We start from the raw sequence: 15996 nt of genomic DNA, 5'->3' as shown, positions 1-15996 counted from the left end.
TCCATACCGCTAAGATGGTTAAAATAGATTCTCCATTTTACTGGCAACCAGTGAAGAGTTTGCAGTACTGGGGTAATGTGTGAGCTGCGGGGGGCATTGGCTAGGAGTCTGGCTGCTGCATTCTGTACTAGTTGTAAGGGGCGCAGGACTTTGTCTGGGTATCGGATGAACAGGACACTGCAGTAGTCCAGGCGGGAGGATACAAATGCATGAACTAGCACAGGATGGTCTCCAGCTGGGGTAAGGTCGTTAATTGTTGCTATATTTCTTAGATGGAAAAATGAGGACATGACAATAGTTATGGGCTGAATATCAAATTTTGGGTTTACAAATTTTGAATCCGAATGTCCGTAAAAATATGCGAATCTGGTGAGTCTGAGAATCTCCATAGACTTCTATGGCAGGCGAATGGCTGCCGACTTTAGCAGTTAATAGCAAAGCCCCCTTACATGCTAGAAACACCACATTTTCAGGGTATGTGGAGGGGACAGTGGCAACAAGAGCAATTTTTCTTTTCATATACACTGTGTACGGACCCCCTGGAAACCCCGTCATGAAATTAATTTCTCTTGTTTTTGATATATGTAAATTTACACTGTTAGGTTTGCTACATTATCTGTCATTTACTGCATTTAAATGTATTCTTTGAAAACTTTCTATGAAACTTTAAAATCGAATTTCTCAAAAACTAGAAGGTCTTTTAGAAAACATTTTTCCTCTTGTAGCCACTGTCTTCCTCCATATTCCCTGCAAAGTTGGTGCTGCTATTAACCGCAAACGTCGGCGGCCATTAAACTCTATGGGAAAAATGTGAATGCTAATTTTTTTGAAAAAAAAATTTGTTAAACGTGAATTTCGAATACCGCTGGTTCGCTACAAAGTATTCGCCTGGTGAACACTTTAGCCCATCTCTACTTGACAACAGCCAATACCTGCTGTCTGAGTGTTAGCTTTTCATTCGGGATCAGTGTTGCCAACTCATCCCTTTAATTACTGACACATATGAATTATACAGGTTTTGTGGCTAGGTAGATGCAGTTAAGGCACTGATTATGTGCAAAAAGCCCCAGAACCTGTATAACTTAGATGTGTCAGTAATTAAAGGGATGAGTTGGCAACACTGTTCAGGATCACCTCAAGGTTTCGCACAGAACCTATGTACTGCACGGCATCTCCCCCAATTGCTAGTTTGAAGTGGGGAGAGTTTTGAACTTTATCCATCACGTGTGGACCGCCCATCACCAACGCCTCTTTTGTCAGTTCAGCCTCAACCACCTGGTGCTCATCCAGTTTTGTAACTCCACGGCATTAATGGATAGAATAAAAAGTTGATCAGATTCAAACACAAGGCCGGATTTATACTTTTTTGTGCCCCTAGGCCAAGTATGTTGTGGCTCCGCTTCCATGTGCAGCAGCACTCCTCCCATTCCATGTGCAGCCCTATCTTCCATGTGTATTGTCCATGTACTGCAGCCCCCTCCTCCATGTGTATCATCCATGTGCAGCAGCGCTCCTCCACATCCATGTGCAGCCCCCTCCTCCATGTGTATCATCCATGTACAGTTGCCCCCTCATCCATGTGCAGCCCCCTCCTCCATGTGTATAATCCCTGTACTGTAGCCCCCTCATCCATGTGCAGCCCCCTCCTCCATGTGTATAATCCCTGTACTGTAGCCCCCTCATCCATGTGCAGCCCCCTCCTCCATGTGTATCATCCATGTGCAGCAGCGCTCCTCCACATCCATGTGCAGCCCCCTCCTCCATGTGTATCATCCATGTACAGCTGCCCCCTCATCCATGTGCAGCCCCCTCCTCCATGTGTATCATCCATGTACAGCTGCCCCCTCATCCATGTGTATCATCCATGTACTGTAGCCCCTCTCTTTGACAGCTTCCTTGGGCATCAATGTCCCCTTTTCATGTGTTGCTCCCAGGCACTTCACTGCAACCGCTATCTCCCTGCGTGCTGACTGCCACTGGTCAGGTAAGCCACGTGGGAGCAGCACTGCCCCCCGACCACGTCACTCTGGCTCTCTACATACATACACACACACACGCACACAGCGGTGCTGCTGGTCAGGTGATGCAGCCAGCTGGGAGGTCTGCGGCTCCCTCTACCAATCCATGGTGCGGGCGGTGATTGGTGCACCGGTCGATGGCTTCTCCCACTTCCTCCTCCCCAATCCCATATGGATCCTGAGACCATGGGAGCCACATGCTGGGGGGTCCTGGCCTGAAGGATGAGGTCAGTCCCGGGGGACAGGAATTAGATGTGCCGGGGGTACAAAGGGACAGGTGTGATATGTTGGGAGGAGTTTGATGTGCTGGAGGGGACAGGGTTGTGATGTGCTGGGGGGACAGGGGTGTGATGTGCTGAGGGGGACAGGGGTGTCGTTCAGGGGACATGGGTGTCATGTGCTGGGGGCATAGGGCTGTCATGTGCTGGGGGGACAGGGGTGTCATGTGCTGGGGTACAGGGGTGTTATGTGCTGGGGGCATGGGGCTGTCATGTGCTTGGAGGGACAGGGGTGTCATGTGCTGGGGGGGATGAGGTGTCATGTGCTGGGGGGACGAGGTGTCATGTGCTGGGGGGACAGGGGTGTTATGTACTGGGGGACAGGGGTGTTATGTGCTGGGGGCATAGGGCTGTCATGTGCTGGGGGTGACAGGGGTGTCGTGCTGGGGGGACAGGGGTGTCATGTGCTGGGGGGGACAGGGGTGTCATGTGCTGGGGGGGACAGGGGTGTCATGTGCTGGGGGGGACAGGGGTGTCATGTGCTGGGGGGACAGGGGTGTCATGTGCTGGGGGGGACAGGGGTGTCATGTGCTGGGGGGACAGGGGTGTCATGTGCTGGGGGGACAGGGGTGTCATGTGCTGGGGGGGACAGGGGTGTCATGTGCTGGGGGGATGAGGTGTCATTTGCTGGGGGTGACAGGTGCCGTGCTGGGGGGATGAGGTGTCATGTGCTGGGGGGACAGGGGTGTTATGTGCTGGGGGACAGAGGTGTCATTACACCCCTGTCTCCTCAGCACATTATACCCTCTGTTATCCCAGCATGACACCCCTGTCTCTCTGTTCCCTCAGCACAGGAGTGTCTGAGAAATTTAGGAGGGAATTAAACTAACATCTTATCCCTGTTTTATTCAAACCCAGCAACCCCTAGGGGCCCATATGCAAATAACTCTTTCATCTGAGTTTTCTCCTGGGGGATATTCTTATAACTTGGAAATAAAATGCATTTTAATCTCCAGCAAGAAAGAAAGTACTCAAAATAATTTTGATAGCAGTTTTTCAGCTACTTTCTGGTACTTTTTTAATTCCAAAATGCTGAAAAGTTATTTTAAATACAAGATGAAAAATGATCTACTTGGAGAAAACTCAGGAGAAAAAGATAATTGCATATGGGCCAGAAAGAGAAACTTGTACTTCCTAAAGGTGGCCACTAATGGTCCAATTTCTAGTGAAAAATCGTTTGAGCGATCAGAAATTCTGATCAGATTGGTTGAAAATAATCTCAGTTGATGGGCACAATCGATTATGAATGATTATAAAAAAAAATCATCCGAATGGATTTTTGTCAAACCAAAATTTGGATTTTCTTGATTGGTTGTGATACATAGAAAGCAAAGATTGGTTCGTTGATGGTGTAGTCAACGATTTTTCTTCCGATCAGAATTTCTGATCGCTCAAACGATTTTCCCTATAAATTGGACCATTAGTGGCCACCTTAAAGGGAAGGTTCAGGGACTATCTGAAAAAAATAAAAATCCCCATCCACTTACCTGGGGCTTCCTCCAGCCCGTGGCAGGCAGGAGGTGCCCTCGGCGCCGCTCCGCAGGCTCCCGGTGGTCTCCGGTGGCGCGCCCGACCTGGCCAGGCCGGCGGCCAGGTCGGGCTCTTCTGCGCTCCAAGGCCCGGCACTTCTGCGTCCCACGCCGGCGCGCTGACGCAGGCGCAGTAGTTCTGCGCCTGCGCAGTACAGCCCGGAGGACGTCCGATGACGTCAGCGCGCCGGCGTGGGACGTAGAAGTTCCGGGCCTTGGAGCGCAGAAGAGCCCGACCTGGCCGCCGGCCTGGCCAGGTCGGGCGCGCCACCGGAGACCACCGGGAGCCTGCGGAGCGGCGCCGAGGGCACCTCCTGCCTGCCACGGGCTGGAGGAAGCCCCAGGTAAGTGGATGGGGATTTTTATTTTTTTCGGATAGTCCCTGAACCTTCCCTTTAAGGATCCCACATCCAGACACAAGCGACACAACTGGGTGTAAGCAGTCCGAAGGTGGAACATCAATTTAAAACACCTATAAATGTAATTTTTTTTTATTTAAAAATATACAGATTATGTACATCAGATTTTATTTTTACAGTAATAAAAATACAAACAGCAGAGTTTCAGACTTGTAGCATTCTAAAGTGAGGTCACTAAAATACTGTTGTTGTCATCCTGTTGCAATACGTGACTAGAAAATAGTCCAACCCTGGGAATGAGAGGCGTATGGTTTCTATGTGCATATTGGACGAATAGCTAAAACAAATCCAGTAAAAATGTTTGAGGTACCATGTCCTTGTTTGCCTGACAGGTATAGGGATTCAAACTCTTAGGCTCCTTTTACACCTGATCCGCTGCGTTTGGCATGCGTACGCGTTAGTATGCGTTGGTGCGCGTTAGTGCGCATTTTTCCCCCAAATGTAATAGAAAACCTATTTGTTACAGTCCCCACACACTGGCATCTGCAAAAAAAGAGTGCTGCGGATGCCAGTGTGTGTGGATTTTAACAAATAGGTTTTCTATACATTTGGGGAAAAAACGCGTACTAACGCGCATTAACGCGTACCAACGCATACAGATGCCAAACCAAGTGGATCAGGTGTAAAAGGAGCCTTAGACAAAATTGCAGGGCCGAGGTTGCACAAACGAGCAGACTAACGATACGTTCTGTTGCTATGTGGGAGGGAGGAGGGCTTACAGATTGGTGCATGAGGTGTTTGGCACAGTGGGAAAGGTGAGAGGTGGGAACAGTACTCTTGGCCAGTGCTCAGCTGAAGCGTTGGAGGGAGGGGCATCGGGAGCCACTTTGCACACGCTAGATTCTCGACAGAGGCAGTCATTATCCACCCTGGATCGATCTCATTTAGCGTGTATACACAGTTTTATCAGTAATGGCCAGTTTGGTATCCCCCAACACTGCATTTTAATGCTTTGGCCTCTGTACTGTTTTTGGTCATCTCATTCTCTCGATGTCGGTCTTTTGCATCAGTGCTAAAGTTGAACTCAGGCTTCAAAGTGCAAAACGGAAGTCAGCTTCACTACATGGTCAGTTCTCAGCTCTTGTCTGGTATGAAGATTCCATGCAGGTCCAGATGTAAGTTGGCGTTGATACTGGCACGGCCTATTTCTTTGAAGGTTTTGGCATCCAGTATGAGTAAGAATGAGAAGGCATTTTCATTGGAAGACACAATAGAAGATAAGATAACTCCTGCAATCATAAAATATGGAGAAGGTCTTGATGATTTAGCAAACCTGAACTAAAAACAGTCTTACGAAAAGAATTAATTGTATGTGTAGTAGGAATGGTAAATACTAGTGTCTAGTATATTCACAGCTGCAATCAGTCTGTTTGTTAGCATCTATCTAGTCAGGGATATATTAGCAGATCATATAGTCAGCATGACCTTGGTCAGCAGGGTATAAATGTAAGGGTATAAATTTAAAGGGTATTAATTTTAAGGGTACTTTAGACAAACCGAATTATACCAGAATTGAGCCAGAAGGGAACATAAGTGAACTAGCACAGAACTCTGGGCTGTTGTTCATCTACTGATTTTCTACACCCTGCATAGAAGTACCTTCAATACCATATTGAACATACACCAGCTAAACATACAGCCAGCTAAATTTAAGCACTGTACATCCGCTTACCAAACTACTGATGGTTTCACCGTGCCTCACCAACCACACTACTGCTGATCTTCGCTAACTGCTCCACTGCTGAACTCCCCACCAACTGATCCATCGCCGACCTCCAGACAAGCTACGTCATTACCAACCAGACACCCCATCTACCAATCACACACAGCTGGATTTTTTTTTATTTTTTTTTTGCCATCATTGATGTTCTGCCAACTTCACTGCTGATCTCCTGTGGACTGCTCCTTACCAGATTGATTACTGATGCAACTTTGCTGAACCCCCTTCAGCCACATCATTGGTGACATTTATCTCATCTTGGTCTAACTGCTGTCCCCGTCTATGCTTCCACTGTCCACACCCCATCCTACCTTATCCCATCAGTACAAAATGTTCCCTCCTATTCACTCCCTTACCCCTCCACCATTTCCAAGCTATCTCCCTCCCCATCTCGCTCTCCCCATCACCCCATGCTGTACCTCCACCTCCTTCTACACCTTGTCCCCCTTCTGTTTCCCCGCACCCTCTCCCATTTTGTCCTTAGACTCCCTTTTGGTCCTCAACCCCCATGCACCTCCCTTCCCTCCCCCCCACACTCTACCCACACACCCCCTCGGCATAACCTTATTCCTATCCATCCTACCCCTAGGTATTCGCTTCGGGTTTCCTGTGGCCTCTGGAATGCCAGACCCACCCTCAATAAGCTGCTCTCTGGAACTCACTCCCTCCAGCCACCAGACTCGCCCCAACCTTTAATACCTTCACACAAGCTCTCAAGACTCACCCTTTCATGCTCGCATACCCCCCTACACCAGCACCATAATATGTTCTGTTAGACACCCTCTCGCAGACACACCTATTGTCTCCACCCCCACCCTTTAGATTGTAAGCCTCTGGCAGGGCCCTCTCCCTTAGTGTTTCCAGCTTGATTATGCAATCTTACTGACAATCACCCCTCTTGTGGACTAGAACAGTCTCTATTTTGACCTATGACACTATTATCAAATCATTTGCATGATCTTGTTTTGTTGTGAGTTTCCTGTATGTCCTACCTTGTATGTTAACCCTTTTATCTATTGTGCAGCGCTGCGTAATATGTTGGCGCTATATAAATACAATAAATAATAATAACTGTCCTGGAGAATCCTATTGTATATTCAGTTTAAAGGGAACCTGAGGTATGGGACCTATGGAAGCTGCCATATTTATTTCCTTTTAACCTCCTCAGCGTTACACCACTCAGGAGGTTTTGTTAGTTTTTGCCCCCATAATTAAATAATTTTCTCACATGGCTGTAAACCTGTAGCTAGCACTAGGTTAGCTAGTAAAGGTGTTCGGCACCCCTGGATCCCCCCGTTTATACATTACCCAGCCTGGATCCAGCGATCGGCGCAGCCTCCCCGCACAGCTCCGGTCTTCACTATGGGGAGGATGGCACATGACGTTGCCGACGTCATGACCAAACCCGATCCTCTCCATAGAGAGACCGGAGCTGTGCAGGGAGGCTGGATCCAGGGGGGGTAATGTATAAACGGGGGGATCCGGTGGTGCCGAACACCTTTACTAGCTAGCCTAGTGCTAGGTTTACAGCCATGTGAGCAAATTATTTAATTATAGGGGACTCCTGAGGACAGAGAGCGGTATGCCTGACACAGTGTCAGGCATACCGCTAAGGAGGTTAAACAATAGCAATTGCCTGGCAGTCCTGCTGATCTTTCTGGTCAGTATTGTCTAAATCGCACACCTTGAAACAAGCATGCAGCATAGGGCTTGATTCACAAAAGAGTGCTAACTGTTAGCACGGCCGTTTTCGCGCGTATTTTCGCATTTGCGCGTGATCGCGAATTTTTGCACGCAATTAAACGTTTTCGCACAAAAATTCGCGATCGCATGCAAACGCGAAAATGCCCGTGCTAACAGTTAGCACTCTTTTGTGAATCAAGCCCATAGACATCTGATCTGCATGCTTGTTCAGGGTCTATGGCTCAAAGTATTGGAGAGAGAGGATAAGCAGGACAGCCAGGCAATGGAAATAAACATGTCAGCTTCCATACCCCTCTCACCTTTGTTTTCTAGGCAAAACTCCACCTTTTTATTGCTGCGGGAAAGGAAGTGCAGGTCTATGCCCTCATCTCAATCACCTGTTGATCTCTTCTGATGATTGTCTTAGCCCAGCCCCCACACCCCATGAGATTACGTTCATATCCTCTCACTGGTGCAGAAGGCAACAACTGGTGAAGGCAACTGGCAGAAGGCAACAATGAGGCATCCAATGATATCCTCATGGCACATGGAATGATGGGGCCCAATGGCCAGCCCTTTCACAAGTGAGGGGAGGGAGGAGGTGGATTGCGAAAGGGTGGATTTTGGGCAAGGCTGGATTTACACTTTTTGTGCCTCTCTAAGCTATGTATGTTGTGGCTCCCCTTTCTTGTGCAGCAGCGCTCCTCCCATTCCATGTGCAGCCCCCTCTCCCATGTGTATCATGCCTTTAGTGTAGCCCTAAAGGCATGCCAAGGGCACCAGTTTCCCTTTCCATGTGTTGCTCCCCATTTTCAGCCTCATTTTTCCTATGAAGCAACTCCTCTTTTATGTTTAGGTGCCCCCTACGGCTGCTGCCACCCAAGACCTGTGCCTTTGTGGCCTTTCCAGAAATCTGTCGCTGATTTTGGGACAGTATGGCTGCTTAGATAGAGCTTAATATCCTTGCATTTTGGATCTTAAGGGCCCACTTTAAGCCACACTTCAATAGTCCGTATTGAACGACTGATCTAAAATGCCTGTTAGGTTACTGTAGAAAAGGGTTGTGACAGTGGTGGAAGAAAACAAGACTCACCATCATCCTCTTCTTTGGCATCAGGGTGGGGTACAAACAAGGGTTCTGCAGGCCAACACATGTCTTCACTCCATGACAGCATCTCTTTTGTTACCAAGTCAAACTTCACTATCTACATAATGTACCAAACATAGTGTTACACCAAAGTATTGATGCAGCAGACACACATGCATATAAATATACTACAGAAACTTAATGTTTTATGAATCCATGATACATATGTAGGTTGCTTCAGCCTAAAACATTAGGGCCACATAGATTTGTAGTAGAGCTTCTCTTTATTTTCTCTCTGAAATGTGTGATTTTCTACACCCGAATCAGGTAATTTGAGCGCACAGTGCAATTGGTATATTGGGTGCCGCCACAGACCACAACATAATGTCAAGATATGTCAGTGCCAAATGATTAATGTGGGTGTCGTTCTTCAGCCATTATATAGCCAAACCCCAACTAACGGTGGCGGTAGTGATGGAGGTCAGTAAGCGGTGGAGTTCAGCTACCATATATAGCTGAATTTTGGGGGGGGGGGGGGGGGATAGTAAGTGATGCCCGGGGATCAAATAGACAAACCTCAAATATCGGCAGTGGAGGTTAGTAAGCAGCATGCAGAGTTCAGCTATCATGTAGCCATACTTCAGAAGGGGGCAGGGGTGAGTAATCAGGCACCAGGAGCTAGATTACTAGCATCCTGCTCAGAGCCGCTTGGACATGGAGGGAGGAGCCGTGCATGAGCGTCTCCGTGCTACTGTGGAGGTGTGGTCTATCTTGCGCCTGCACAGTGCAGCTGCACCCGTGCTGATAGCGTGACTGTGTGACCACCTTTGACAAGCCCTTATTGGATGTGTACAGAGGGTCCCAGCACTGAATTGGGGAGGTGGAGGAGTATGGGGTAAGCGTCTAGACTATCTAGAGGCAGTGGCGTAGCAATAAGGGTTGCAGCGGTTGCGCCCACACCAAAGGGCCCTCTCTCTACGCAGTATTCGTTTTTATTGGTCCTGTGCTGGTAATAATCACTACTATAGATGCTTTGAATAGTAGTAATCATTAACAAACTGTTCCCTATCCTCTTCTTGCACCTCTGACACTGTGGATGTCCTTGGCAGGTTTTGGCAGTTATGTATAGAGTGCTGGGGCCCCAATGTAAAATTTGCACTAGGGCCCATAGCTCCTTGCACTGGGGCCCATAGACCGATAGGCTGGTCTTTTCTGTATTTCCATGGAAACGGCTGCTCATTCAAGCGGCCGTTTTCTGTCAGTTCACAGCCGGGGGCTCCGTGAACAGCCTGCGAGCCTCCGATCACGGCTCGCAGGCGAAATGTAAACACACGGGGAAGAACTCCCTGGTGTTTATATCTTACGGTAACGGAGATCGGCGATCCCCGGCCTCTGATTGGCCATGGATCACCGGCATCTGATAGGCTGAAGCCTATCTGAGGCGGTACAGGACGGATCGCTGTCCTGTACCGCCCATAGAGAGAAGGAGAGGGAGGGGGGAATAGCACTGCGGAGGGGGGCTTTGAGGAATGCCACCCCCCCCCACGCTAGGCCACACAGCGCGGCGGCGATCAGACCCCCCAGCAGGACATCCCCCTAGTGGGGTAAATAGGGGGGAAGTCTGATTGCCCTGCCTGAAACCAGATCTGTGCTGCAGGCTGAAGAGCCCCCCGCAGCACAGATCATACATTATTCAGCCGGTCCTTAAAGCGGACCCAAACCAAACATTTTTTTAAGTCAAAATATTTAGTTGCACCACTCTGAAACATACAAATATAAATAAACACTCCTTCAAGCCTATGAGTATTTCAGTGCATGTTTTCACCCTCCTCTTTGCATAACTAGGGTTATACAGGTGGCAGCCATTAGCAATTCCTCCTATGCTGGACACCACCTACTTCACCAGTTTGCCGGATTTTTTGCCTGCAATATGAAAGGAAGGGAGGGGTTTCTCCAATAAATGTAAAATATTTTATATTTGTCATCATGCAGCTGAAAAAAGGCTGCTATTTATTATTATAATTTAAAAAATAGATTTTATTTTTGAAATCTTGTATTTTTAGTTTGGGTCCACTTTAAGTAGTTATCAAAGATCACACCTTATCAAAGTTAACACGCCTTATCAGAGTAGCATAGCGAGCGCTATGAACTTATGCCTGCTAAATGGCAATGGCACTCGTCCTGCCCTGAGCCCCTGCAGATTCGTAGCACTCGCTATGCTACTCTGATAAGGCGTGTTAACTTTGATAAGGTGTATATCTTTGATAAGGTATAATATCTTTGATAAGGTATGATATCTTTTCATAAGGTGTGAAGGGTTGGCAAGTAACCCCCCATGATTGTACGCCCTTTAACAGCTCACTATAAAGGCCTGTCAGTACAAAGCTTTGATTATCAAACTGAAAACAAGACAGGAGAAGAGGCCATCAACACCATTTATCCTCAGCATACTGACACAAAATACCTTCAGCCAGGAAAATGACACAATTAACTTTTGCTGTATAATCAATGTCAATTAGCTAGGCTGTATGTTGGCTGAAGTGAATTGCCTGTACATATAATGGTTTGTGTATTTCCTTCACCACATTAGAACTGAAGACGTTCCTTGGTAGAGGTGGTGAAACTTCTACTCAAAAAAAATAAAAATCAAATTGGAGCTACATCCTTTTCTCTTTGGATGTGTAACAATTTCATCTGGACTTGAGCTAACCACATAGTAGACTGCTACCTTAGGCTCAGTTCCCACTTGCACCAGATCATGTGCGGCCAGCAGCTCTGGACAATGTAGTCTCTGCTTCGATTGTTTGCTGTGGTCTGGCTGTAGCCCAGGGCAGATGTGTTACCACCATAGGCTGTAAGAGGAATGCATCTGTTCTTCCGGGATTATTGCGGACTGCACAGAAGTGCAGCCGCCTTACTGCAACGGATCTCATGGATCTACTGCAGGCTGACAAGTATGAACGACTCCTATATATACAATAGGAGCTGTTCACTGTCATTTTTGCAATGAGCGGAGAATGGACAAAAAGTGTCCATACTCAGCTCTAGTGGGGATAAAATATGCTTGTCTCCAATTTAAAGAGACACTGAAGCAAAAAAAAATGATATAATGAATTGTATGTTTAGTACAGCTAAGAAATAAAACATTAGGAGCAGAGACATACCGTAAGTCTAATATTTGTTTCCAGTGCAGGAAAAGTTAATAAACTCCAGTTGTTACCTATGCAAATTGCCATTGAGCTCCATGACTTTCAAAGTCCTAGAGAGCTCTGTGTTCTGAAGGCTGTTATCTTAACTGTATTGTTTTTTCTTTTGCAGAGAACAGTTCAAGACAGGTCTAAAGGTCCGTACACACGCCGGACTTTAGGCAACGACGGGTCCGTCGTTGCCTCCCGCTGGGTGGGCGTGCCAGCGACAGTCCGGCGTGTGTACGCTCTGTCGTCAGACTGATACGGCTGTTTCTGAGCGATCCGCCGGGCGGATCGCTCAGAAACAGCCGTATCAGTCTGACGACAGAGCGTACACACGCCGGACTGTCGCTGGCACGCCCACCCAGCGGGAGGCAACGACGGACCCGTCGTTGCCTAAAGTCCGGCGTGTGTACGGACCTAAAAGTTCACTGCGTGTTCTGTAAAAAACATTTAGAATGCTGAGTAGTGTGTAAAATGCAAATATTAGAAAATGATGCAATGTTCTAAAAAAAAAAAAAAAAAAAGCTGTATAACTGAAAATAAAAATATGAGAATATTTTTTTTGCTACTAATGTTCTAGAAATTAACCGTACTATACAACCAATTCATTATATCATAATTTTTTTTTCCGCTTCAGTGTCTCTTTAACCACTTCACAACTGAGGGGTTTTACCCCTTGACCACCAGAGCAATTTTCACCTTTCAGCGCTCCTTCCATTCATTCGTCTATTACTTTATCATTACTTATCACAATGAAATGAACTATATCTTGTTTTTTTTGCCACCAATTAGGCTTTCTTTAGGTGGGACATTATGCCAAGAATTATTTTATTCTAAATGTGTTTTACGGGGAAATTAGGAAAAAATGTGGGAAAAAAATTATTATTTTTCAGTTTTTTGCCTTTATAGTTTTTAAATAATGCATGCTACTGTAATTAAAACCCATGAAATTTATTTGCCCTTTTGTCCCGGTTATAAAACCGTTTAAATTTTGTCCCTATCACAATGTTTGGTGCCAATATTTTAATTGGAAATAAAGGTGCATTTTTTTCAGTTTTGCGTCCATCCCTAATTACAAGCCCATAGTTTATAAAGTAACAGTGTTATACCCTCTTGACATAAATATTTTAAAAGTTCAGTCCCTAAGGTAACTATTTATGTATTTTTTTTTAATTGTAATTTCTTTTTTCAAATTACAAAAAAAAATAATAATTGGGGAGTGTGGGAGGTAAGGAGTTAATTTTGTGTGTGAAACTAATTTATTTGTATGTAAAAAATGCTTTAGGGTGTAGTTTTACTATTTGGCCACAAGATGGCCACAGTAACATTTTGTTTATGCGACCTGCAAGCATCCTTCCGGACGCTTGCAGGAAGTACAAAGAGGCTGGGAACTTTTTTTTTTTTTTTCACAACGATCGCGCTGCTTATCGGAGAAGCAGCGGATCATTGCGGGGCTTAGATCAACGAACGGGAATGGATTTTCCCGTTCATTGATCTCCGGGCGAGCGGCCGGAGGCGTGTTTACGAGCGGGAGTGCGCGCTACAGCGAGCGGGAGCGCGGGCAGCGGCGGGAGCGCGGAAAGTACGCATTTCTCCATCCCTGGTGGTGAAAGGATGGAAAAAGGGATGGAGAAATGCGTACGTGTGGGGGTAAAGTGGTTAAAGGGAACCTGAAGCGAGGAAAATTATTTAAAATAAACACATGACATAGCTGCAAATGAATATTACATACTAACCTCACCGTCAGTTCCTCTCAGAGGCTCACCAATTTCTTCTTACAGTGATCCCTTACAGTTCTGACAATATTTTGTCAGAACTGAAATATACCAGTTGTTGTCAGTTATATATCAGCAGCTGTCAGTTATAACTGAATGTGCAAGGTAATGTCCATGTTTCCCTATGGCTCAAGTGGGTGATATGACAGTTTAACAGTGTGCTGACCAGGAAGCTGTTAGGAGGTAATGGCCATTTTTAAAATGGAGGATGGAGAATTCCATTGATCACAGTGGGCAAATGGGATGCAGGAGAGGAGAAAGAGATTGAGTAGTCGACTACATGGGAGGTAAAGTAGACTTTTTATTTTCAGTTCAGGTTCTCTTTAAGCAGGAGTGATAATAGAAAAGTATATAGAATATTTATTTTACTGCTGAAGAACTATTGTCAGTAAATGGTTAGATAAGCAACAGATAGCAGCTTTGAAAAAGAGCACTAAAGACTACAGTATGTAATACATTATCTGCAGTTGTATTGCAGTAGAATGACCTTTATTTTTCACCTCACCTATTCAGACTGGGAAGACAGCCCAGATTATAAGGCTGCTGGAGTTTCTTAAAGCAGCAGGGACAGCTATACTATCCCACGAAAAAAAGCCCACATATATTAATAGATAAATACTTGTTCTACTTACATATGTATTGTACTGTCCACATTTTGAGTTCAGTGAATTTTATATAGCAAATTGTTCCAGGAATTTTCCATCTTTACTGCCTCTGGCTGAAGCTAATCTTGATGTAATTTCCTCCCTTACCCTTTTTTTACTTCTGCCTGAATAGTGTATGTTTTGCCATCCCTCTTCCCGCTCTGTAGAAACTGCACTGTCATATCTATCTTGCTTTGTAAACACATATGAGCACAGCATAGATTGTATTTCAGCAGCTTCTACAGAGGGGTGAGGTGTATTTCCCTTCTCAGCCTTGTGTCACACCGAACTGTTCTCAGCCAATCAGTGAGGAGCAGGAATGTGGGAGGGGAGATAACAAGCTTCCCTCTCCCCAGCAATGTACCAGAATAGAGCCAGGCTGACTGAGATGAGATTCATTACAGCAGAAACATGTATGATTATATTGGAATGCTTGCAATGCAAGGTCAGGATGTAGACTACATAATAAACACAGAGCAGTGGGAAAATGGAATTTGATTTCATGACTGACAATCCCGCTTTACCATGTAATGAATCTGCATTGTACCGTTATGTGTTTGCTTTCTCGCTGTAGTCTTTCTGGCTGGGAGGTGTAGTCACTTTAATGGCTGAGGCCACGGATACTTTGAACTGCGCCCCCCTTCCCAGCAGTGGACCACACCATTTATGAGGTTTATCTTATATATTTTACTTAAAGGCTGCTCGGATGCCTATCAGTGTATATTGAATAGGATGGGATCCAATATTTGTATAAGCAGCAGTAGTTTTCAAATTTCAGGGCCAAAACTAACCACTTTTTTTTAGTAGTGATATTTAATACTGGGGAGGCTTAGCACCTAACAGGCAGTATATTACAAAGTTAATTGTTCAAGAAACTGATCTGTTAATAGTTATCTTAGCATAAAAAAACTCCTCTAAAGTGTACCCGAGGCAATATGTGACATGAGATAAACGTGTATGTATTGTACAGTACAAAACATATTAATAGCCAGGCTGTTTTACTTGTTTTATTTTTCTGCCTGAAAGAGTTAAATTCTAGGCATGTAAGTGACAGTTTCTGTCTTATCGGTACATTGTTGGGAATATAGTAAACATCACTGATAAGCAGATTACAGCCATAACAGATTTCCTGGCAGAATACAACTTTTGAGGGTGAGGAGAGATAAAATACATGAACTACTGACCTTTTTCTAACTCTGGGACACTGAATAGGCTGCCACTGATTAGAGACAGTAAAACATTCAACCTACTTTGTAAATGTTTAAATATAAAAGAAAACCAGGGGATACTTAAAAAAGTCATTTTTAGGAGTAGAAGGATAAATATAATTGTTTATTTTCACCTTGGGTTCACTTGAAGTATAAATTGGTGCATGGCCATCACTTTACCTTGGTGGGAATTGGCCGCCATTCCACCTGGGAAGCATAGACATATCGGTATCTCTTGCCGTTGTAGTCATAGTTAATCCTAGGTAGTTCAATTCCTAGGAAAAGACATACACAAGACATAGGATGAGATTCCTTATAAGAAAAAAGTTTGAGTTTGCTTGAAAATGTTATTCATGTCAAATTAAAAAATACGAATGCGTAGAAAGTTAGGTGTCGCTGATGAGGAGGACTGGATGACCTGTCTTGTTTGCTGTAGTGTTGTTG

The 15996-nt window shown here is 45.4% G+C and overlaps 1 protein-coding gene across 1 annotated transcript in view; it reads right to left on the bottom strand.

Annotated features, from left to right (window-relative positions):
* Nucleotides 1-4833: 4833 nt before the first annotated feature.
* Nucleotides 4834-15996, bottom strand: part of BCO1 (beta-carotene oxygenase 1) — a 56531-nt gene continuing 45368 nt past the window's right edge. The window contains exons 9-11 of the mRNA XM_068261229.1: nt 15733-15827; nt 8741-8852; nt 4834-5473 (exon numbers count right to left, since the gene is read on the bottom strand). Coding sequence (XP_068117330.1) covers nt 5319-5473; nt 8741-8852; nt 15733-15827 — 362 coding nt within the window. The 3' untranslated portion in view covers nt 4834-5318. The remainder of the gene's footprint in view (nt 5474-8740; nt 8853-15732; nt 15828-15996) is intronic.

Source organism: Hyperolius riggenbachi, chromosome 11, assembly GCF_040937935.1.
Source record: "Hyperolius riggenbachi isolate aHypRig1 chromosome 11, aHypRig1.pri, whole genome shotgun sequence".
Lineage (NCBI taxonomy): Eukaryota > Metazoa > Chordata > Amphibia > Anura > Hyperoliidae > Hyperolius > Hyperolius riggenbachi.
The sequence above is the reverse complement of the archived record's forward strand: the minus strand, read 5'-3'. Positions and strand labels throughout refer to the sequence as shown.